The sequence below is a fragment of the Haemaphysalis longicornis genome, unplaced genomic scaffold, assembly GCF_048455015.1.
Source record: "Haemaphysalis longicornis isolate Haplotype H1 unplaced genomic scaffold, Haemaphysalis longicornis Haplotype H1 scaffold_6, whole genome shotgun sequence".
Classification (NCBI taxonomy): domain Eukaryota; kingdom Metazoa; phylum Arthropoda; class Arachnida; order Ixodida; family Ixodidae; genus Haemaphysalis; species Haemaphysalis longicornis.
Window position 1 is genome coordinate 60,566,685 of NW_027526407.1, and position 24,916 is coordinate 60,591,600.

At 46.8% G+C, this 24,916-nt stretch overlaps 1 protein-coding gene across 1 annotated transcript; it reads left to right on the forward strand.

Annotated features, from left to right (window-relative positions):
* Window positions 1-566: 566 nt before the first annotated feature.
* On the forward strand, window positions 567-24,916 carry LOC144142782 (cathepsin B-like). The gene is made up of 8 exons (XM_077674504.1): window positions 567-706; window positions 3,905-4,038; window positions 10,211-10,420; window positions 13,595-13,710; window positions 15,562-15,794; window positions 17,387-17,503; window positions 19,743-19,871; window positions 24,659-24,916. Exons 2-8 carry the CDS (start codon window positions 3,907-3,909, stop codon window positions 24,733-24,735), a joined length of 1,014 nt encoding a protein of 337 aa, XP_077530630.1. The 5' UTR covers window positions 567-706; window positions 3,905-3,906; the 3' UTR covers window positions 24,736-24,916.

Genomic DNA, 24,916 nt, shown 5'->3' on the forward strand with positions numbered 1-24,916 from the left:
ACGGTTTTCTGCAATCGACGTAGTATTTCATTTGCTATCGCGAAAACCAAGCTTCCATGAATTCTTTAATAAAGGAACACTGCAAATATCACTTATGTATTGATTTTCTGCCTTATATTCTTGTTCTTGTTCAACAATGTCTTGTTCTTGTTCAACAATGTTGACGAGTATGAACATTGACACCGGACTTAGACGTTTGGATTTGGCTGTGGGTATTGGCCGGGTTGCTGAATCTAGTCACAGGCAGACAGAGAGACAGACATACAGACAAACCAAAATTTCTGCGTTTAAGTACTGAATTGTACCGAACTGAATTATACTGAAGAAAAATTATACTGAACTAAATGGGCCGCTAAGACGACTTTATTATTTACGCTGCATCAGAAGTATGTGTGTTGTAATGTAAACGCGGCAAAACTTTGGTATTCGCGCAAAAAATGTGTTCAGCGTGGGTTTTGTCACCTCACAGTTATCTTATCACACGTGATCAACCGCGCTTGCCAAACGACCCCACTCCGCACTCGTGACTGCTTACGTCGCGCGTTATCAGGCGCCTGCCGATAACGCGGTCTCTATTGTTCCAACTGAATTCTCGATATGCCCCACGGTGATCACGCGATTAGAATTACGAATTTTCTGCGATAGCACCTATAAGAAGACGCCCCTGCCGAGGAGCCTCCCGGGTCCGGGCTCGACCGAAACGCAGGTAAGTGAATTTGCGAACTGCTGCATACTTAAGCCAACCATTGGTATACTCTAAAAACTTTCAGAAATAGTAACGACCAAGAATGTCAACTGCTAGTACAGCTTAGTCCACTTATAACAATATCCAAGTGCTACGAAAATCCCATCGTTATAATCTATAATTGTTATAAGCGGTGCGAAATAAAAAGACGAAACAGAGCTCAAAACATTTTATTCGAATGCCAGAATACTACTAATTTGCGGAAAAGAAGCCACAGTCGGTCACCTTTGTTTGCCGCGTGTGAAGCTAGCGCGGATCTTTTCCAAGAGCATCTATAGGTGCTTCACCTAGCTGAGGTAAATGTCCTTGGCGGAAACAAAGTCCCTGAGGGACTGTGTCACGAATTGGACCTCCTACGAAGACACTACCTAAATAGGCTGCGCAACCGCGTCATTAGAGTCATCCCTGTTGCACTTTTTGGTGCACAATATAACCGGAATCCGGATTCAATCGTTATATCCGATATCGTGGCACTGGAGCGGTTTATTTTACCGCTATGTTACCATAGAAAGAATACAAAAGTTGTCGGTGCCATAGCTGTACATCGTTATATCCGATATATTGTTATAAACGGTATCGTTATAAGTGAACTCGACTCTACATCTCTGTGAGCACTGGCTCTCAACCATGAATTTGCCGGGGACCCCTTTCGGGCTAGCATGTATGCTGGGGGACCTCACGGTGAATATGTTGATCGGTCCATAATGTCAAGCAATTTACGCTTGTAGTTATAGCCCTCCGCACACTTATTCGATGCCTGCATTTTACGTATGACTTTAATGCGTATGCGTGTGTCATATTGTCAGACAATTTGCTCTTGCAACTACAAGTCACCCAGCCATTTTGTGTGTCTGGCTTTTTTGCATAGCTAGCGTGTCGTGCAAAAAGCCAACTTAAAAAAAACATGGGCTACGCGGAGAAATGAAACGTTGAAGAATGTAGAGAAGCCACATTTTCGAATTTCCAGCAAGGTTCAGGAAAAAGAAGAAATTAATAGGGCAGGGATGGGAGAGGGTGGAAGAGCTGAGGGAAGGGTTTTGAGGACCTCTGAAACGCCCTCAAGGACCCCCTGGGGTCCGCGGACCCCAATCTGAGAACCACGGATGAGAATTTGTAACAGAAATTTTGGAGAAGAGACGTGAGTCTTTTATAGCAGCGTTTACGTCCTTGACTGGCAAGCGAAGAAGACTACACTCAGCACATCGTCGGTGGTCTACGGCCTATATGAGAGTTTAGGAATAAAATGCTTACTTGAAGGAAGGAAGAAAGAAAGAAAGAAAGAAAGAAAGAAAGAAAGAAAGAAAGAAAGACGAAAAGAAAGAAAGGAAGGGAGGAAGGAAGGAAGGAAGGAAGGAAGGAAGGAAGGAAGGAAGGAAGGAAGGAAGGAAGGAAGGATTGTAAACCAGGCTATAGCCTAGTTTGCTACCCTGGACGTGGGAAACGGGACAAAATGAGAAAGCGGAAAAAGGAAGATGAAATGAACACAGTGTAGGAGTGCCCAGCATTAGGGTTCGAGACGTTGGGGTTCAGTTATGACCACTAGAGTTTTTCGTGATATAGCCTTGTATAGGTTTGTCGTTCGCAGGAAGCAAGGTAGTTGGTTTGTAAATCTTCTTCCTCCCCGCCTAAAGAAAAGTGGCATTGATACTAAGACCTTTTTTTTCTTAGATAACACTATGATGTGAAAGGGTAGCCTTGCGGGTAGGGCGCCGCTGCAGGTATTTTTGGAGGAAGACGATCCTGGTTGATCATGTGCGACCGAATTATTATTCTACTTTAGCTACTAAACATGTACTATTGAGGGAACCTACTTGACATGCAATGCTAACTTCGTTTTATTATACTCTGGTGATGCCTGAACTGCAGAAATATGAGTTAATTCGAAGCAGGCTGTCATTTCAGACCGGATGCTGAGGTAGCTTTCTTCCGCGGATGCGTCAGAATGACCGTTTCTCAGCTAATTCATAGAATCGAGATAATCAATTAATCTACTGACGTTAAAGTTCGTTTTGAACATGATAAAATAATTTCAACTAACTAATTGTGCTAAATTTATTAATTTATTAGAACGACTTTCAGCGTAGCCGCTTCGATATAGTGTCTGCCTAAATTCCCAGAGAGTGAAGCAATGCGGGAAACATTGGGAGAACGCCCCAGCTGCATTCGGTTAATCCAACGCAGCTCATAGCCACTGAGATAAGACTCGTGGTGCGAAGATTAGTACGGAAGCTGAAAATTCTTGAGTGAGTCTCCGTCCGATAAGCCGAACGGGTGACATTGTTCGGCTGATTTATGAGCCCTAACCACGAGGAAAAAAAATGTTTAGAAGTAAGGAATATGCCTCGCTCACTTCAGGTAGCATGGAATAAGCACATGGACTAAAGCCTAGCTGTAGGCTGTGGAGAGCTCCAAATCCACCGAAACCTCCAGGTCGGATCCGGTATCTGTGTTATCTTGGCCAAGAAAAGCGAGCATTATATACTGGAATCTTCGAACATGGAATGGTTTCTACGGCGCGGTGTACATAAAGGCTGTCTGTCTGGAAAAGCCTCCATAACTTTCACTGCTGTGAATGATACTACAAGGACACGGCAGGTATCATTGCTGTGATTGCAAAGAAATTACTGCTCACAAGCGTTTGTCAGATGTTCCATACAACGTGCAGCGTGGCAGGCAAGAGGTAATGATATATGTATAGCTGTACGAAATAGTTGTCTTTGCATCAAAGTATGTGGAACATGGCAGGACTGTATTTCTGCCGTAAGCAGCAAGTTTCATTTAATAGAGTTGGTTGGTGAAGGTTAGTGAAAGAGTACGGGAAGGTTAATACTTAAAAAAAAGTTGCGAAACAACCAGGACAAAATACAAGCAAACACACATACACAAGCTTCCTACTAGAGGTATACGTCCTGTTGTTTGCGTGTTCTTCCGTCATGGTTGTTTCGCGCCCTTTCCTTTTCAAAGTTTCCTTCAGCATTTCTTCATTTCTAAGTGGTTGATTCTCGAACAACCCCAAATGTCGGAGTAAGCCAAAAGTAGCGAATAGTCTGGGCGCTACGGTTAAACTGACCCACGAGGCAAATGATTTCAACTTCACTTCTATCTTAGACCCTGTTCACACGTGAGTTGCAGTATTTTGTACTTTTGCTTATGCCACAGACATGTTGAAGCTGCTCCTCGCTTGCGCAATACTCGGGTTTGTGGCCGACGGCCGTCGGTTGCACCCGGCGCACATACAGCCGCTCTCCGACGAAATGATCGATTTCATCAACGGCCTGAACACAACTTGGAAGGTGAGCACGCTTTCCCACACTTACTTTTGTTTGGGGCCATATAGAACTCTTGGCTCATTGTGTTAAAAATGTCTGCCTCAGCGATTTCCTGCATTGCTGAGCACCATTCAGCAGTTTTATAGTATTACATTCGGGAAGGAGTCCCCGAAGCGGGCTCCGTCGTCTCCGTTATGTAACGGTAGCATGGTGGAGGAGCGGCCAACAAAAGTTACTGCCTTGGTGACGGCAGAAAGCCGAAGGCGAAACTTGTTTAGTGCACGGCGAGAGATGAACAACGACGATACAGGAACATCACCCTTCCGGGTTAGCTTACATCGACTCGAACAGAGCGACAGCGGGATCGGATGCTGTCAATCGAATGAATTATGCGCTCGGGGGAACCCCGTATTTATCCCCCCAAGCAGTAGTGGTCGGACACCTCTCCTAGTGCTGTTGCACGCGGCACGAAGGGGTGGTGGTGGTGATTTATTAACAAAGGAGGGAAGAGAAAAGGCCTGGGGATATTGTTGAACTCAACGGGGAGTTCACTCTCATACGAACCAGTCCAGGGAAGGGGATTGGGGCTTCAAAGGATAGGAAGAGAGAAGGGGGAAGAGAAGAGCGGTAGGAGAGTGGGAGATAGTCTATAGCGCGTAAGTTTAGTCCGTGACTCGATGGCTACACGAAAATTGTACGAACACACACAAACACTCTTTCCCGAGTTCGTGAGGGCCGGCAATAGAGGCGCGCGTTAAGCCTTACAGAGGGGGGAAGAGGAAATCTCGGCGAGCAGCGTCCGCTGGCAGGTTCGAGTCTCGGCATGCCTTTGAAGAACAGCTTGTTTTGTATTTTGGCAGCTGCCGTGGCATAAGTCCTCGCCAGCGGGCCCTACGCAGCAGGCTCATGTAGGAACATGTTCGAAGAAGGCAGGCTCTGCCACCAAGCACAGGTGCTTCGCCACACTACACGCAGCACGCGCGCACGGCAAAGCGGCTCGCTGAATCGTAACTAAAGCCATTTCTCAATTCGGTGCTCAAGCGTTCACGCGTAATGCAGATACTACTTGATTTTGCCTAAAATGTCCATGACTGCCTTCACTCGAGTAGCGTTTTCTTTACAGTGAAGCTTTTACGGGCTCACTCCTAAAGCCGCTATCCTCCTTTTCACTCCGACACAGCCTCTCCCTTAAGCCACCTGTTCGCCGAATATGGCATATACTTATTCCGAAGAAAGGTATTTCCATCAGGACGCCTGTGTTTTAGAAGTGCAGCCTACTTTAAGGAAGTCGGTGTAAGCTTTATCTTTGTTAGCTGGCTCTCACCCATTGTGTGTGGCACAGAGAGGCCTAGTGATACAGAAAAGAATAGGCTAACTCCCCGTGAGTACGGCGGAAGGGGTCCACCGAAGACGATCGGGCCGCGGCACCAAGAGTAAGCGCGATGCCTGTCGGGACGCCGAGGTGCCCGAATATCGCGAGGCGGGAAACGCAAGACTTCGGCGGGGCTGTAATCCTGTTGAACGCTTTTCAGGCGTGACGGCGCGGTTTGAGCGGGAGTTTTAAACAACCAATAGCCCACCCGCAAACAGCTCCCCCGGTAATCCACCTTCACAGAATGGAATGGCACTGAATTTGTAGCTTGAAAATTCCAATTGCATTAATTTATTATCATCGCATGTATTCGTGACATTTTAACAAAGTCATCGGGACAGGGGTATGGCTTCGTTGTAAGCGATACTTCGTAAAAACCTGGAATTATTTTCTGTCTAGCACTGGAGGAAAGACCATAAAACACTTCGAATAAAGCGGTATTTAGTTATAACAAGGATTCACTGTAGATGAAAAGGCGCGAAAAATGTGGTATCAGTAAGTTGGAGGATACGATGTTTCAGGTTCCAATCACTAGCCATAGCACGTAACTAAATATTAATAAGAGCAGGTGCAGGTGGAATATACATGTTATCCGTTTTGCACATTGGGATGTTATACCAACCGGAATACAAAAAAAAATAACACTACTTCCCCTTAGTTACAGAAAATAATGATATTGTGGTCCCACAGTAACTTCAGCAATCATGACATGGCTTAGCTTGGAATAGCGGAATCTAAAGTGTGCGCTTAAATTTTTCTACTACTATTCTGATGCTTCAGCTGGTTCTCATAAACAAAACTATCTGCTTCTTATAACTTGGTATAGATTTAGTTTTAAGCTGTCTGCTTCTTATAACTTGGTAGACAGTGCGTTTTCTACGTTTAAGTTTCAGATATGGCGTCAAGTAACTCAAGTTTGGCGATTTCATATTGGGCATACGTGCGCGAGAAGGGTATGGTATAATTTTTGTCAAACGTTTACCAAAGTAACTTTCGATGCGATACAATCCTTTAGCTACCTCATCAAAATTTCGCGATACATGCGTGCGCCTGCATGGCCTCGTCAGACGATTACGATAACGCTTCCATCAGCGTCGGCGTCAAAAGAGCGAAATCGTGCCCTGCAATCAAACAAAGACGCAGTGTGTGTGACTGATAACAGCGCTACGCGGGTGCAACGTCGACGATCAGGGCTACGAAAGCTCAGCAAAAGACACCTGGACGGTATTCACGTCAGCAAGATTCCAACATACAAACAGGCTTGATAAGTTTCGGCCTCTTTTGGACATTTCTCGTGAACCTCAAAAACATGACACGCATGCCTACTGATCCCACCTCACCCCTTGTTTTTTTACGCTAAAAATTGCTTTAGTCGTCGGGAGAGCATGTTGAGCATCTTATTTCAAGGTCCACGAACCTCAGTAAAGCTTTATGTCGGGCTAGTTCGTATAGCATTGTGGGCGCCGCCTTCACGTCAAAGTGTATATACCTGTCCCTTTAACAACTTCCAGCGCGATACCTCAACAATGTCGACGAGTTTTGGAATATTAGTAGCAGGGCAGAAGCTGCAGTAAGAAGGCCGTTAACTTAAACGATGAATAAAAAAATCGCTCCAATTCATGCTGGGAAGGTGGTTGGACTGCGAAGCTGTAAACGACACCTACAACGATTACCCATGTGGCGTCACTTGAATTCCTACACGTAGCTCTACAAAGAGTGAACCTAGAGACTCTGGCAGCCGCTACCTCGTTTCGCGGGGGAAGCGTCCTGAACGCAGCAGCGATGGCAAAAAAAAAAAAATTCACAGCATATCCACGGGGTGAATGATGATGAGTGGGCGAAGCTCCTGAGGGGAAATCATCGGTAAAACCGTGACTCTTCAGTGAAAGTTCGCCCACTACGTCTGTGTCCGAACGTAACGTCTAGAAAGTCTCGCTTAAACCGCGCGTCGGCACCTTGGGGCTGAGCTCGCCTGATGCGTTTTGCAGACGCCTCACGAGCTTTCACTGCATCGGGGTCTGCCTGCCGATACGCGCGCTTTCTCGCCGCTTCCCGTTCTGTGACGTTTTGGAGATCCTCTTCGCGCCGCAGCCGTGCCGCTTCACGTACGGCAGGGTCCTCGCGCCGTTGCCGTGACGCTTGGGCCTCTCGTTCTCGAACGCTGGGATCTTGGCGGCGTCGTCGCGCAGCCAGACGACACGCTTCGGCCTCCCGCTCTCGTACGGCAGGATCTTGGCGGCGGCGTCGCGCAGCTTCACGGAGCGCTTCTGCCTCGCGGGCTCGCACATCTGCAGCCTTATCCATCGGGCGACTACGAGCGCGCGCCAACAGCGAACGGATTTTATTACAACGCTCCCCGCCATCTAGTAAACAATCCAAGAACTAAACTAGAGGTAGCCACGCCATCTAGTAAACAATCCAAGCGCATCTTTTCATCATTACAAGTACCGCCATCTAGTAAACAATCCAAGAACTAAACTAGAGGTAGCCACGCCATCTAGTAAACAATCCAAGAACTAAATTAGAGGTGGCTACATACATACGTCGAGGATGGACAGACCCACGCCTTAAGGAGCTTCGCCCCCCCAAAAAAACAGAGGGTAGCGTCTGGCTGAATGTTAGGAGGCGGGCGGCACGCGCAGGCTGTGGCGTCATCTCTCTTACTGCCTCCTCCTCACTGTTTCATGCGCCGCAGTGAAGGAGCGCCCTCCTCGCCCTCTCACTCCCCACACGCTGTTCAGTTCACCGCTAATCCAAACCACGTGAACGCCGTTATCATGCATTATGCGGTTTGCAGTTCACACAAGGGCTTTGAATGAGCGCAGGGGGTAGACCCGCCGCTGTGCTCGCTGAGTACACCTTCTGTCTCTCCGCCTCCTCGTGGGGGCGTAGCTTAGACGGTAAGACGACAGGCTCGCGCTCCCATTCTCTATCCGGATCCAGGCTCTATCCCTGGCGGTACCAGCAGTTTTCTTTATTTAACCTGGAAGTTTACTGCGGACGCGGACACGAAAGTTTCCTTGGCTGGTGGAAGCATACTGCTTCGTAGTAAAAAACTGCCGCTTGCATGCTTGCGGGGGATTCGCGCTGTTACCCCCAAAAATCGTGAGCAGTGTCAAAAGATGCACCGTTCACGCTGCGTTCAAGTTTTGCAGCGTGAGCTACACTGGCCGAGGTTGAGCAGTTTCGCGCGGCTCCTGGAGAGCCGTGCTGCGCATGCGCGAGGAGCAGTGACGTCTCATGGCGCACAGCTGGCGCGCAGGAGCCGCTGCCATCGCGACTGGATGGGATTGGAATGGATTGGATTGGATTGAATTGAATTGCATTGAATTGAAATGGATTGGGTTAAATTGGATTGGATTGGAAATCGTTTTAGCAGCAGTAAGCATGATAATCAGCTAATTCTAGACAACCAGGAAACCTAAGAATAACCAGCTGAACCTTAGCTCACGCTACGTATATTCTGGCATAGCCGAGCTAAGCCACTGCTAATTTTTTTACACGTTGCCTGGTTTAGGACGTACTAGCACATGTTCAGTGTGATGTCTCCCGGTGCATCTATACCTCCCTCGGCCAAGCCAAGCCCATGGTCGGGTATCGCGTTGAGTAGAGCTATTAGCTACATTGTAGACTAGAGCTATTAGCTACATCGCGTTGAGTAGAGCTATTAGCTACATTAGCTACATTGACCAGTTTATGTTTTCTTTCTGCTTGAGCAGCGCCTGGTAACAACCGACTTTTACAATTTTCATGTAACTCGCCGGTGCACTTCAATGGCGTGTCTTGGAACCAATTTGGTTTGTTCTGAAGCAGAGGAGTCTTTTTTCGGAATAATGAAGAAAGTAATGACACCTTTGGATGTATCATTCCGGTACTGGTAGCACTACGTCGCACCAATATGGCGGTGTATGCGAATGTAGCTTTATTGAGTATTGGGGGGCTAATTTATCATCGTTCACTGGGATCTTTAAAATGTACGGCTACGTTTTTCGCGGCCTGCTGGAAGGTTATCGGGCGGGCTCTATGTCATGCATTTTCTAAGCTGAAGCTTGCTCGGCAGCGAAGTGATGCCTCCGGAGCTTTTTGTTACTGAAGTCACAGCGATAACCATTTACCGGTTGTGAGAGGAGATATACTAGTGAGTCACGTCGCGACGGAACTTTTGTAGCGGGGTTCTTTTCGCTGAAGACGTTCAATGCCCCATCGTCCACCAGGTGACTTCACGGATTTCGTTTGGTGCAGGGGTGGTTCATTTCGTCAGTCTGAGAGCCTTCTGCACGCCCTTATTGGTATCCCCCTGTGACTGGGGACCTAAGTGATCATGAGTTTTTTCATTGTGTTGTGGCAGAGGCGTCTGTTCTTGTGTGGCCCTTGTTCCACCGAATTTTCGGTGTCCGAGGCAGTTGAGGAAGCCCCTGAAATTGCGAGCTCGCCTTGTTGTGTTCTATTGAGACCGGTCTTCACTGGTAGTCCCTTGGTATCGCTGCTGATCACGCCCCATCACGTTATTGACTTCAGTGCATTTGGTGCTTAAGATTAGGGCAAACTATCGACAGCATTTTTTTTGCTGTGCATATTGTATATTATTGGCGTTCATTGAGGCAATCCTTTTCATCTGCTACGGTAAAAATTGTTATTGTCTTTTTTCTTTCCTGTAGGCGGTCGTTCACCTTTGACTGTTTTTTTGTTGCATGGACAGCCTGCAACCTGGTCTTGTGCCATAAATTTTGTTCTGTAATGAACGTCGTTTCTGTGAATAATGAAAAACAGTGTCGTCGAGAACCTTCAGTACTCACAATGCTCTTTGAATCTTGCTTTCCGCAGGCTGGCAGGAAATTTCACAAGGACGTTCCACTGGAGTATTTGACAGGCTTAGCGGGTGTTCACCCCGACAGCCACAAACAAAGCCACCCCGTGTACTTCCACAAGGACATCCCCAAGAACTTGCCTGAAGAGTTCGACGCCCGCAAGAATTGGCCTCACTGCAAAAGCATCGGAGTCATAAGAGACCAAGGCAACTGCGGGTCGTGCTGGGTAAGCGTGACGGACTCGTTCTGTTACTTGGATTACGACGAAGTAAAATAGCTTCTTGAAAACCAGCTTAACGGGATTGTAACTCAGTGTCTTTAACATGAAAGAGTCATCAGCTGTACATTACAGCAAGGCAGGTTGCAATGACAAGGTTTGATGCTTAATCTTTCTCAGGAGCAACAACTGAAACAATGTTTTTTCTCTCGCACTGTGCGTTTTTTTTACATTTAACACCATCTTTTGACAGACAAAGGTTCCCGGACCTTCAAAAATTAAAAAAATTACCCCCATCTCCCCGCGAGGGAACCCTGATGTGATACCACGCATCTGGGGGTTCAATTGGCGTTTCCATTAGGTTGATTCTCTAAATCGGGTGAAACGTGTTGTGAACGCGTAGGATGCCTTTCCATCACATGCGGGTGTTCTCATACGCGGGACGATGGGGGTAATTTTCACAGCGCCTGAAGGAGAGGAGACAGCGGAGGAGAGTCGCGCATGCGCGCAAAGCGAGCGAAGCGCGCGCACGCAGCTGTTGTTTATGATAATGAGACGGAGTGAGAGGGTTGCGCACAGCTGTCGGAGAGAAGAGCGGAGGAGAGGCGCGCATGCGCAGGTGGCGTGCGGACGCCGCCGACGCCGACGCCGACGCAGGAGGGACATGCCTCAGAGCAAGAGATGCGTCGCATCTGAAAGAGAGGGCAGAACGTACTTCCGTGTGCTACAAAAAGTCTTGTTTATGCTTTTCACTCCATCAAGTCACCGCTAGTGATTGGTAAGCGTAATTGTGCAATTTCGTTGTTAATACAAATGATAGGAATGCAAACTTTGTCTTCATTTGAACCATAAATCATGCTGATCAAGGTAGCGTTCTTGCTCAACTGATATATGCGCAGCCAGTGCCCAATGTTTCCCAGTGCCCAGTCGGTCATTGGGTAAGTCCTAATGAATCAGATTTTCTTCTGACTTCATACTTGTGATGTCGGAAGTTTTTTTAGATCATAAAAATGTTTTCACAACCTTAGGCAAAAAATTAAAGTCTTGGGCATCAAAGGGAGCCCTTATGAAGGGTACGTTAAAGTGGGATTGTAGTGAGCTGCTCGGGGCTAAAACACGTTTTTCAACGCCGTTCTACAAATTGTTTGAGAACTGAAACGACTAGGTGAATGCCCTTCATAAACACCTTACTGAAATGAGACTTGCGCATCACCATGAAATTACTAATGTCGTCGCGATTTGTCATATTTTGCAACTGGGTGAATTCACCTAAACCTTTTGTACACTTTGTTAATTTTGTACACTTTATTATTTCTGCAACTGTCTTGCGAAGTTTTGGGTGCACGTTTGAACTGTGCGATTTGAGGCAGATAGGTTGCCAGCTTAATATCCTGCACACGACTTATGGTTTCAGATATGTGCAGGATCCGAAACCAAAACCTTGTATACAAGTTAAGTGTACAGCGAATATCAGCATCGCTACACGAAACTTCATAGGAAAAGTCGTTCCTCGTCACTTCAGTTTATGTTTAGGAAGATTTCTCTGTATGGTGATTTCTCAGCTGGAGAACAGCCGGAACATACTGAACACCTGAGCAATGTATGATCGACAAAACGCATTCAGCAGCCGGAGGAACATGCACGATTGCATACACCACGCGTAAACAGTGTTTCCTTCCGCAGACTTCTTTAGTGATTTAAAAAAAAAAATGGAAGAAGTCCCCCTCAACGGGAAAACTGTAAAATGCAGAGCAGTGATTGGCAAAAGGGCCCGTGGCACCCTATCTTGACTAGTGTCAGCATCAGCCTGGCGTTGGTACCAAAGGTAGCCAAGAGAGGGCACCGCAGCCCCTGAAAAATGCCTATAAAGGGACGCTGGATCGCGATTTCAACAACTTGGGGTAATAATTGCGCTAATTTATGAATTTTCGTTTATTTCATGTTATTGTGTACGTATTTACGGCCTAGCAACGTCATCCTCCGTGGCAACGGCACAGCGCGAAGATCGCCCCCAGCAGTTTGCGTATGAGGAACGTGTGTCCCTGTATGTGGCTCAATGGGATTGACATCGGCTTCGTTACGCGAGGGACCCAGGTTGCATCCCCATCAGGGGAAGCGGTGATCGTATCGAGGTCCAGCTGTTTGGGTGCGTGATGCCGCGTTACTCGTTACGCGTTACTGTGGTGGCTACGAGCCACGAAGACAAGCCGGGCCCCTGAAGTCATCCTCACTTAATACCCTTAGGCGTTTTATATCTCCGAGGTAGCATATAGCGAAGGCCAAGGCCTGACATTACAGTCAGCATATTGGCAGGGTTAATCACAGGTCGATGTCCGTTGTAGTTTCAGCCAGATGCTCCGACGGTCGTGGCACACACTCACGCACTACGCCAGCACACACGCATGTGCACAGCTACATATACAAGCGTGAACGCACGCATGAAGAACGTTTAAGGGCGCTGCCCTTTGGCGGCCGTCTATGGGCTGAGCTGCGTTGTCGGTGTAACCGAGCGAACGATGGCAAGGCCGACGAGTGAATAAAAAGTGAACGATGAAAGAAAGCAAAGGAGGAGAGGGTCGCGAAATTGGGAGGGGAGGGCGGTTCGCCGTGGCGGCGCGAGCCAGCGCTCTCCGAAAGTGTGCGGTGGGGGAGGGAAGGGGGCAGTATGCTGTGCCCGCACGAGGTGCTCGACGGCGCGACGCTTGGCGTTCGCTTATGCGTGCGCTTAAGACGCAGTTCGCGCTACCTTCCTGAGGCGCACTTCGCGCCGCCGACGTAAAGGCTCATCATCGCTGCCGTCGAGAGAACCCACAAGTGAGTGCTGCCTCAGCACACTGCCGCTGCGCCCAAATATCGCACTAGGGAGTATCGTAATCACTAGCCAATTTTTATGCTAATTTACGTATGCTCTATACGTATGCACATGTAGTTGCGGTTGTCAAAGTCTAGGCTGCTGCATATGCTGCTACGCTTATATGTAAGTAGCTCGCATACAACCGACAGTAGAAGATGTTTATCCCCCGGTTGTAGCTAGTCCAAAGATTGCTATCATTGTGAGATGTTTCTGCTTACACCGAACTTTACGAATAGTTGTACTCCTCCGGGTACCTTTAAAAGAAGATCTACCGATCTTCCATCTCGGAATAGCGGAGATGGCAGTCACTGCACCTGCCTGCTTTACAGGCCGTTGCCGCGGCGGAAGCCATGTCTGACAGGATCTGCATTCACAGCAAGGGAAAGGTGCAAGTGAACGTGTCGGCTGAGGATATTATCTCGTGTTGCAAAACTTGCGGCTACGGGTAAGTAATCCGCATCTTGCCTGATACATTGCACGCAGTACGGCCAGAGTTGGCAGGTTAAACAGCTGTGGGAAGGAACGGGCTGGGCTTAGGCTACCAGTGATAAAAGTAAATGCGCACACTTGTAACGTCAGGCCTAACAAGAAGCGTGCGGACACGGTCACGCACATGCTAACACGGATAAAACGGACAGAAATAAAACCAGCGGAAATGCGTTGTACGACAAACGCTGGTAACTTTTGAGAACCGTGAAACTTTTGGTGTGATTTAGATGTATTGCAAAGCTTTGTATGGGCCAAAAGGTAAAAAACTTCGGGCACACCTAATCACGGACTGACGGCTCCTGGGCTGAGGAATGCCAGTTAAAGTGATCTGCGACTAGTAGATAACTTTGCATTTGGCAGGCATTCTCAGATAATGAATGGCTGCTTACCATTATCCCTGAAGAAGAAAGTGTATGACAGCTGCATCTTACCGGTGCTCACCTACGGGGCAGAAACTTGGAGGCTCACTAAAAGGGTTCAACTTAAATTGAGGACGACTCAGCCAGCAATGGAACAGAAGATGGTAGGTGTACCATTAAGGGACAAGAGAGCGGAGTGGTTCAGGGAACAAACACGTGTTAAGGACATATTAGTATAAACTAAGAAGAAATGGTTGTGCAGAGGGCATACAATGCTAAGGCCAGATAACCATGTGGATCCCTAGAGAAGGTGAATGTGGCAGGGGGCGGCAGAAAGTCTACGGCCTTTGCCCTGCAGTGGCCGTAGATAGGCTGATTATAGTGATGATGATGACTAATTATAGGAGCAAACTAAACTTACTAGCTGTCCACAGCTATGCATACAGCATATGGCGCTGCTGTTTCCTAATTGAAAATGGTGTGTCATCAACAGTTGCAGAATTAATTATTTAATGAATGTTTAATGGAACGCCGCAGGAAATTATGTGCACGTAGAGAACTCTGGCTTGCTGGTGACTGCTGGGCCGGTGGGCGAGGGTATCAGTAGCGGTCAAGTGCGAAGCGTGGCGCGATTACAGTGACAGCGGAATACCTGCCCCCGCCGCGTTCTTTACTTTTCACGTAGCTCTGGGCATGCCCAGGCTGCGCCTGGCAACGTGCGACCGCTTTCTTTGTGTTTCATGTCTGAGGAACGTTCTATTGAAAGTGTCGTAGCCAATGGGAGTTGATCGGCGGCGCTCCAAGAACATCAACTTTTTCTCTTTGTGAGACACCTGGTACTTTCGGTTTAATTGATGTTTCCACAAATAGAATTGAGAAACGTTCCCGTACACCCCTTATACGCATTTTCTTTCAGAACCAAGGGTGGCTGAATAATCTGAGGTCGTTTTAGGCACTCGACTCACCGCGCTGACGCAGCCTACTACCGTGTAGCGAGTGACCGTACTGTGTGGTGTAGGGTACGATTGGTGTCACTAGATCAGGTAGAAGAGTAGCGGCTCGCAGGCACGCAAGTCAGCAACGGCGGCCATTTTGGTGTTTATCAGTGTTACGAGACTGCCGCTTTTACGGCCTCGCCGCTAACTTCTACCGGATCGTTTGTTAACAACACTGGCGAAGATGCATCAAATCGGCATCTTCGTACGCACTTCTGCTGCTGAAAGGCTGCTACACGCGTTACCTTTGATTCGCGTTCGGAACGACGCCAGTCACGCGAAGCCGCAGAGCAGGGAGGGCAACCTGGGACTATGGTCCCTAGAAATGTTTCTAGGTCCGGGCGGGGGGTCAGTTCCAGCGACCGTTATTGGGGCTAACACCGACGGCTTGTAATCCCGCACACCTCCCATTATCCAGCTGTAATAAATGTCTCAAAGAAGCCTTCTACACAGCTGCTCCAGTGGTTTCCCGCCCAAGGCCTGGCTGTATTACAAGGAGCACGGCGTCGTGACGGGCGGGCTTTACGATAGCGACGACGGTTGCATGCCGTACCCCTTCGCGCCATGCGAACACAGCATCAAGGGTCCGCTTCCCAACTGCACGGAAAAGCCAGCGCCGACCCCGAAATGCTCACCGGTCTGCCGCAAGGGCTACGCGAAGAGCTACAGCGAGGACAAACATTTCGGTACGCATTCGTGACCCCTCCAAATTCAAAAGGGGATGAAGCTCTAACTTGGCCGTGAGGGGGGTTGTAGAGGATTAGGTACGGGGTAGGTTCGGCCGTCCTGGAATCCTTAGCACGCTTTGAAATCTCTTACATATGGAAGTGTGTGTTCGTTGCCTCAGTGGAAACAACGGCCGGCACAGCCTGAAATCAAACTCGCTTGCGGATATGGTTAGCCCTTTGAAACTTCTCATTGAATATCTTGTGACACAGTCTTTGGTTGATATGATTTCCCGTGCCATCTTAAAATATTGAGTCAGTCATTGTCGAAACAAAATAAATGTGTTTTTTTCTAGGGCCTAGCCTTTATTGTTGTAATTTTCTTATGGGAAAATTTCCCTTCATGCTCATATTCTAGGCTCTGATATATTCACCTTAAAGTACTGTAGAGTAGAGACGCTTCCCCGCGAGCTAGGCTTAAGGGGAGCGCTCTGCTCAGTCAAGTCAGCAGCTCTGGCAACAACGTTACATTTTTTCGGAAAGGCCAGACATGACCAACAAATTTAGAGGGCGAAGAAAACTTTGTCTGCTGCGCAATGCTTTAATCGCATTGCTTTTTATTAGAAAATGGTTTATCTCATTTTAGTTCAGCGAGGCTTTTGCTTGAGCCTACTTTCCAGCTAGTTTTTTTTGCTCGTGATTCACGGTTTAGGTGAGGCAGAAACTAAAGGACTAAAACAACATTGTCTTTTTATATTCCACAAAAAATAGAGATTAAAATGTTTGCGCGGAAACAAAAGGACTAAAACAACATTGTTTTTTTTTATATTCTACAAAAAGTAGAGATTAAAGAACAATGTTGTTTTAGTCCTTTTGTTTCCGCGCTAACATTTTAATCTCCATTTTTTTGTGGAATATAAAAAGACAATGTTGTTTTAGTCACAAAATAGAGATTAAAATGTTTGCGTGGAAACAAAAGGACTAAAACAACATTGTTTTTTTTTTATATTCTACAAAAAGTAGAGATTAAAATGTTTGCGCGCGAAGAGTTGAAACTGAAGTTCGGAGTTGTAAACACCGTAGCTGTACACGATGGTTGCTTTGCGCTCCACATCGATGAGCTCCGTATTTATTTACAACGCTCCCCAAAGCGTGCTGCGCCAAAAACGAATCAAATTTAACACGAACGTAATCAATAAACCACGACAATATTATTCAAAGGCTGATCGAAACGGAATGGTCTTTTAAAGGGTCACGACCCTATAGATGCCTACAAAGTCAAATGACATTTACTGTAGTTGATTGCCATAACTCGCCAAGGCGCACATTGACCGCGGCTTGGCAAGTTGTATTTTTTAGTTGTGCCAGCTAAAGAAAACGTGTAGATTTTAATACTATCGTATCTCAGACTCTAAGTAAGAAGCTTCGGAATTTTAACGAAAGACGCTGGCCGTCTTTGAATTTCGGTATATTTTGAAGAAAGAGGATCGCAGTAAAACAGCTAAGAAGCTGTCTTCAATAAGACAATAATTTCATAAATCACGCGTCACTGCAGACAGGAACTTTCTAAAGCGTAATTAAAATGTTGTTTCGTTTGTGTGAATATTTTACAGCTAGTAAAGTCTACTCTATTTCAAACAACGAGACCCAACTGATGGCGGAAATCTTCAAGAATGGTCCCGTGGAAGCTGATATGGCTGTCTACGTCGACTTCTTTTCTTACAAAAGCGGTAAGGCCGTGTCTTTTTAGTAAATGTATTTAAGTTCAATAACAATATTGCGAGGTACATTAAGCACTCGTAATGGTTTAGTGGATGCAAAAGCACTAGTGATTAATCCTCGAACGTGTACACTCATTATCATCACGATTCTTTTCCCTTCGCGCCTTTTTTTCGCACATGTAGACGCCTTTTTATCTCCTTCACTATTTTCCCAAATTAAGCCGTACGCAATTCCTTCTGTAAATAAGTTTACTGGATATAATTCAATGTCTCACGTACGCGCAGCGCGTGTGCGATCTGCTCGGGTGGCTCCAGTAATTTAAGTAATTTTTTGTTTTTTGTGTGTGTTTAGAGCAACTTAAAGGGACCCTGCAACACTTTCGATAAGCGCTTTCAGACTTTCGTTCACGTCTGGAACCACTGCGAAAGCTGTAGTTATCGCCAGCACGGAGCGGCAGTGTGTGATTTGCTCGTCGCACCAGATACGACTTCCATGTCTGCTTTCTTTTTGGTTCTTTTTTTAAAGTTGCTAGTGAAAAACGCTCATTACTGCAACTGAAGGAAGACCGGCCAATAGCCGCTAGATGGCCTCAGTGACGTAATTCTGGCCGCCGAAGAACGTCAAGACCGGGAAAGAGGGAAAAATCTTTTGAGCGAATTTCCAAGTTATCTGATGGGCATTGAGCAGTAATTTTTGGCTGAGGTACTTTGCGACCCCCTAATCTAAGTACTGGGTGGGTTGGGTGACTACGTTCTGCAAGCATTTAAGATTGCAAAAAAAGTTGAAAAAAGTGTTGCAGGGTCCCTTTAAGCGATATCTTTTTTTGTGCGTTTGCGGTTACCTTGCCTTTCATCGACGCCCTTCTTTAACCCGTTGTTTTTTTATTTACCTTCGTAAAAACCAACACAATTATCACTTTTTCCAAAATAAAACGCTGGCACTCTTCAGTGTGCACTGCTCTCTTCTTAAAGAGGCCTAAGGTTTCGTTTTCGCTGAACAGTGTTGCCATGTTTGAGCTATGCCAGCAGTTTTAGTTGCTCGGAACGGTCTTGCCTGGATACACTTTCTGCTCCTCTTTCACAGCTTTTCTTGAGCTGATGGCCATTTTGAGTGCCATCCTTCATCTATTTTATAGACTACGTCTTTGCTACGACTAATGATTTCACGTTAAAACAGTCGCAACGTTGCATCCCGCGTATTGCAGCAATGTATTTGAAGAAGCCCTGAAGTGCAGGAAACATCGCCCGAGAAAAAAACGTGCGTCTTTCTTCGGTTTTCAGTCCTTAATTACTTCGTGCTGCGTTTCTTTATGGACACCGGAATGGTAGGGGACGATGCTAGTGTCAAGTGGAAAGTGCAACAAAGCGATCAAAATTAAGATAGATTCGGTATCATTACGCAAAAAAGAGAGAAATACTCGTACTTGCTTTGGTTACAATTAGTGTGCCTTCGTGTAGACCACAGTAACACGTGGTCAAGTCAGAGTGTGCTTAAAATAGATCAAACCTGAAATAGATGTGGCCTAATGCATCTTAACGAATACGTAAACATTCCACTGCGCTGCTTTTACCAAGCTTAACGACTGTCGGGCTTAGGACCAAGAGTGCTGTTAATTGGCACAAATATTAGTTCATCCGTCCCTACACATCTTCCCAGGTACTCACCTACGGGGAAGAAACTGGGCGGCTCACTAAGAGGGTTCAACTTAAATTGAGAACGACTCAGCGAGCAATGGAACGGAAGATGATAGGTGTAACATTACGGGACAAGAGGAGAGCGGAGTGGGTCAGGGAACAAACGCGTGTTAAAGACATACTAGTAGAAATTAAGAAGAAGAAATAGACGTGGGCAGGGCATGTAATGCGAAGGCAAGATAACCGTTGGTCATTAAGGGTAACAGAGTGCATCCCTAGAGAAGGCAAGCGTTGCAGGGGGCGGCAGAAAGTTAGATGGGCAGATGAGATCAAGAAGTTTGCGGGGATAAATTGGTCGCAGTTAGCACAGGACAGGGCGATTTGGAGATCAATGGGAGAGGCATTTGCTCTGCAGTGGGCGTATATAGAATGATGATGATGATGATGACACAAAAAAAAAAAAAACTGCTGACCGAGGCTGTCCTTGTGAAATATTTTGCTTAAACTTAGTGTTCGAGGTCAATTTTCTTTTTGGATTGCGCATCAAAATGTTCCCATAAATGCTGGTTACTTCGTTGCTACGTCAGTGCTTCAGTACTGCATCTTTTGGCAGGCGTGTACCAAACTCACCTTCCAACATCTGTGGGCTACCACTCGATCCGAATCCTCGGCTGGGGAACAGAAAACGGCACGCCTTACTGGCTTGCGGCGAACTCTTGGAACACCGACTGGGGCGACAAAGGTGAGCCGAACACCCACCCACTCACACAGCACAAAGCTTAAAAGAGCTGTCAATTTAAAATGAACGGTTGGTTAATCCCAAGGATTTCTTCATTAAAATAAGAGTCGCAGAAATTACAAAGGTAGCTTCAAAGAGTGATTGTTTATTTAGCTAATGACTCCGGTGATAGCCAAACACATGTGTCCAGAAGTGTTCCCAAGCGACGTGTGTGTGTTGTGTAAGAAGGACAGAGCCACAGCATCTCACATTCTGTCGGACTGTAGACTACACCCCAGTGAAGCCAACACAGCCAAAACGCTCCCGCCGCTTCTCGCAAGTGCGACCAGAGACGAGGACTACGAAATACAACATACGGCCGTCCAGCAGGTGTTGGGGGCCCTCGAACGCCAGCGCCCCGAAACTGCTGCCTCCACTGGAGGCAATGCATGAGTAGGGAGTGCTGCCTACACTGGAGGCAATGCATGAGTAGGGAGCCGACGACGAGTGGCGGCCCGACACGACGACTAGGCTGCGTCCCAGCTGCCGGACTCAATAAAGATGTTTGCTCTCTCTCTCTTTATTTAACGGGAAAAAATTGAAGCCGTTCCACTCAACGTGAAAGCTGTCGGAAGTGCAGAGCAGCGATTCACCATAATGGGCTGTGGCGCCGTTATCCGCTCACTGCTACCACCCAATGAATTCAAATTTGCCGCCTTGGCAGTGCTCGCGCGCCCCCTGCCTGAAACTGCTCCAGCGGGAGTTTTGTTGTTTTTGTGCTTGCTTTTCTCCCCGAACGTGCCGATGTTGCACTGCCACTTGTTTTTTGCTTGCTATCGTAAAAACCAACCAAACGAGCGTTCCGAACTAAATGAACGCGGGCGCTGCCGGTTAATTACGTATATTTTGTCTCAAATGTTCCTTCAGTTTTCTTCGCGCTAAACAACGGGGAGATGTATGACAAGCGGCCGTGGTTCACGAGTTTCGAACACTTATGACTACATAACCCAGAAGCTTTCGAAGCCTCTGGGTTACGTCGCGACGACAGCCGCTACGACGTAGCCCCGTGTGACTCTACTTCGGTCCAGCGAGCGAGCTACGACGACAAGGCGAGCCCCTAAAGTGTTCTGTACTTAACAGACGACAAAAAGGAGACTCAACAGCCACTTCCATGCACTGAACCCGTGACGTCACCGGAACTAGCGTGTGACGTGCGTGGCAACACTGCCTATACCATCCCACTTAGATAAAACAGCATAACAATCGATGATACACGGAAGAGGTGTCCTGCAATAGCGCAGTCAAGTGCTGCTTCGCCATACCGCCTATACTGCCACTAAATATACTGCCACTATACTGCCACTATACTATACTGCCTATAGTATACTGCCTATACTGTCTATACTGTCTATACTGTCTATACTGCCTACTGTCTATACTGCCACTAAATAAGAACAAAGCCACGCACTATGGGGCCACACCCTACACACATAGTACCGACACGTTATTTAAATACCTGGGCGAGATCGGCATCACGTAAACGATTCAAAATACTACAGTGATGTTCATCGAACTGCTCACACAAACTGCATGCTGCCTGTTTTTTTAGGGGCGAAGCCCCACAGGGGCTCGGCCTGTTCGCGTTCCCTGTCGTCGTCGTAATCGTCGTCTCATGTATTCACGGTACGAAAACACCGGTACACTCGCTTATGCCTCGCGCTAAAACGCTTCGTAAGGCGTACTAAGAAAACACCGGGACACTCGTTTACGCCTCGCGTTGTAACGATTCGTGGTTCAAAGACACGAGACTTTTACAGCAAAACTGTATACTTCTACCTCCAACCTATCCCCTTTCACTCCCCCTCTCCCCTTAGCCAGGATTGAGTTGTATGCTGGTGAATTCCCAAATGAGTTCAAAATATCCCCAGTCGACTTATTTTCCGCATTCTATATCACTAAAGCCCTCACTCACTCATGATTTTATCTCCATTGGTAAAAATGCCAAAGCACCAAGAATACACTTATACACAGCATGCTTCGCCCCTCCCCAGGTTTCACGTTAGCTGAGGATGGCCCGGGATTTTTTACTTCTTTTCTTCTCTTTCTTCTGCCCTCTGGTCCATAGGGCCTATCTATCCACCCCTACAAATTCCCCTAGCTTGTCTGTGTTGACATTCGGACAAACCTCTCGGCTTTCTTCTCTAATAAAGAGCTCTCTCTCTCTCTCTCTCTCTCTCTCTCTCTCTCTCTCTCTCTCTCTCTCTCTCTCTCTCTCTCTCTCTCTCTCTCTCTATAAATGGAAAAGGCATCCTCAAACATTATTCGCCCCGAGCGCGAACACAGTCGGCCCCTGGCGGCGGCGGGACACACCGCTCCTAGTGTGGATGGCGCTCTCGCGTCGTCTGCTTTTTCACGTTGCGTGCGGCGCAAGACGCGTGCTGCACACGACAAACAAACCAATATGTGTGCTCGTTTGGCAGTAAGCAATGACATAGTTACCTCTGCTTGCGCATTTCCTCTAGAAACGCATTAATCAGCGGCCGTTGCGGGTTAATGCGCTGGTTTAATTCCACGAAACATCTTCGCCCTGGTCTAGCTTGAGTGTGAAACGTGTTATAAACATTGCTTCCACACATTGCACTTTTCTTATTGTTGAGTGCAGTCGTCTGCCGTTTCGGGAACGTCGAAGGGTGCTTTTTGAAGGTGGCGGGGTGATTATTTAAAGGATAAAAGTTTAGTACGCGAAACGGGTAAAAGCAACAAGACCTGTGCATACACGTGCAAATTCTACGCCCTTGTAAAATTGCTCTGTGTGAAGAAGAAACAAACAAAAACATTTACACTGCACACGACCCGTGCGCTATCACCCATACATTACTGGACACGTATTTTACACCCGCAAGCGCCTGTGTGATCGTGTCCTTCCCGTACCTTTTCTAAAATAAATACCATTTTTGGACAGTCGTTGTTTATATTGAGGAGGAGGAATAAACATTTATTCAACTGTATCTAATTGCTAATTTTACGTATTATTTAAAATACGTTTCTATGGATGCGCAAGAGTATTTAGGGGGGATATTTCGGTAAAATTAAGCAGTTGTGAGTTTTTTTCATGAACTTGGTTTGCACACTGTAAACCTGCTTGTCACTTTGCGAAAACCTAGCTAAACATGAGATGTTGATTGTACTGCGTGCGTTGACATTTCAATTCGCAAGTCCACTTGCGACGAAAGCCGTAAATAAGTGATCCGAAACCGATATTCATCAAAACTTCCTTCAGAGTCGTTAAAATTTCATTTAAAAGACCCGTTAGAGTGGTTACATTTATATATCTGCACTGATCAAAATTCAGTAATTTTATGTTTCCTTTTGAACACACAAAAAATATCGTAAGCTCTTAGAAAGAATTTCGGGGCAGTTAAGTAGTGTTACCATTTCAGGGCATCCCAGAAATGCAAGAATGCGTCATGCTACCAGTGAAAGCGATTGAGATTACCGTTGTAAACTGAATTTTAGAGATCGAGGCTTCCTGATTTGTTTCTATTTATGCTTTTATTGAAGGCTCAAAGCCATAGTCTGGAAAGATCGAGCTTGCTACGAGCCACAGCGTACAAGTTCATTGTCACAATTACGGCCATTCTGAGATTCCCGATGAGTCATCGCTTTTTTTTGGCGTAGTAATAAAAACTGACTGCCGCTTCCATGCTATAAATTGAACGTTGAGGAACCGAACTACAGCATACCACTCTTGTTTGCACCTTTCGTGCGCACATACGGCGGGGAAAAGGCACGAAGCGCGCCCACAGTGTACATTCTTACGGGCCGCTCAGCGGAGCATCCACACAAGCAGCGCGACGCTGTCGCCACCTACATGTCGAGCTCGCGGCGAATAGGATGAAAAGGACCTGAGAAGAAAAACATGTATGCCTGCAGAGAGTACTGAAAAACCCTGCGGCATTGATAGCTAATGTTGGTTCACGTGAAATTCTTCAAAAATGCATTTAGAAGCATAAGTGATCACAAGAGCTGACGTCGGTGTAGACGTTTGTTCAGTGGCAAAGGAGAACTATTCACGTCTTGAACGTGTAGGCTGGCTACGTATTAAAACCACCCTAATACTTAAATTGGGCACGGTCGCAGGAATTTGTAGTAAACACTGCAAAGCTGTGACAGTCTGTGTAAACGTGAACTGAATGCAGCATATATGCCAAGGCAATACCCCTGTTACACTAGCGGCCAAACGTCATTTGAAGTAAGTGTCATTTGACTCAAATGCGAAGTTTTGCTGCTCCACTGGATTTTCAAATGCCATTAGGCGCAAATGACATTTGAGACATATGCGCATCAAAAGAGGCCTTTGGGACTCTCGAACGCCATTTCTAGCACTGTCGCGCAGAGAGTTCCAATTCAGGGTTCCATTTTGGTCAGACAGCACAAAACAGCAAAATAAACCTCGATTACCATTTTGAATTAAGCGAAAATCGTGTCAAACTTTACGTTATTTATAACTAGGTATCGTTTTAATGCCAAGGACTGCTGCTAAATTTGATTGTTGCATCATTGTGTAAAAACAGAACTCGACGGCAGCAGCGCCACGCAGCACGGCGAGCGATCGTTTAAGCTTTCAAATGCCATCGAAATTGTAGACGAGCACGGCAGATTCTGAGTGGCATTCGAAGCCACTCATTTGAGTAGAATGACATTCGGTTCGGATGACATTTGGATGCCAGTGTTGCAGGTGTACAACATGACTTTTCTTGGTGTCAATGTGGTCCAATATGAAATGCGGTACCTTTTATTTTTTATTACAGGATTTTTCAAGATTCTCCGAGGCAAGGACGAGTGTGACATCGAAGAGCACATAAACGCTGGTATTCCTCGAGACTGAGCGTCAGACACTACAGCGCTACCGCTTGTACGAATTTGCACTGCGGCGTCGTGCAAGCATGCAAGCAATTTGCACGACGCCGCCGTGCAAATGGCTTGTACTGCGGCGTCGCCGGAATGCCAAAAGGGTGCAACCACTTCAAAAGCCTGCTTACTTGCGCCTACCTCAAACAGCGCCACGA

Bases quoted from the DNA above. Each gene is read 5' to 3' on its own strand.
- LOC144142782 (XM_077674504.1), top strand. From the start codon at position 3,907: ATGTTGAAGCTGCTCCTCGCTTGCGCAATACTCGGGTTTGTGGCCGAC. The intron at 4,039-10,210 runs GTGAGCACGCTT...TGCTTTCCGCAG, and splicing joins GCCTGAACACAACTTGGAAG to GCTGGCAGGAAATTTCACAA. The intron at 10,421-13,594 runs GTAAGCGTGACG...CCTGCTTTACAG, and splicing joins GCAACTGCGGGTCGTGCTGG to GCCGTTGCCGCGGCGGAAGC.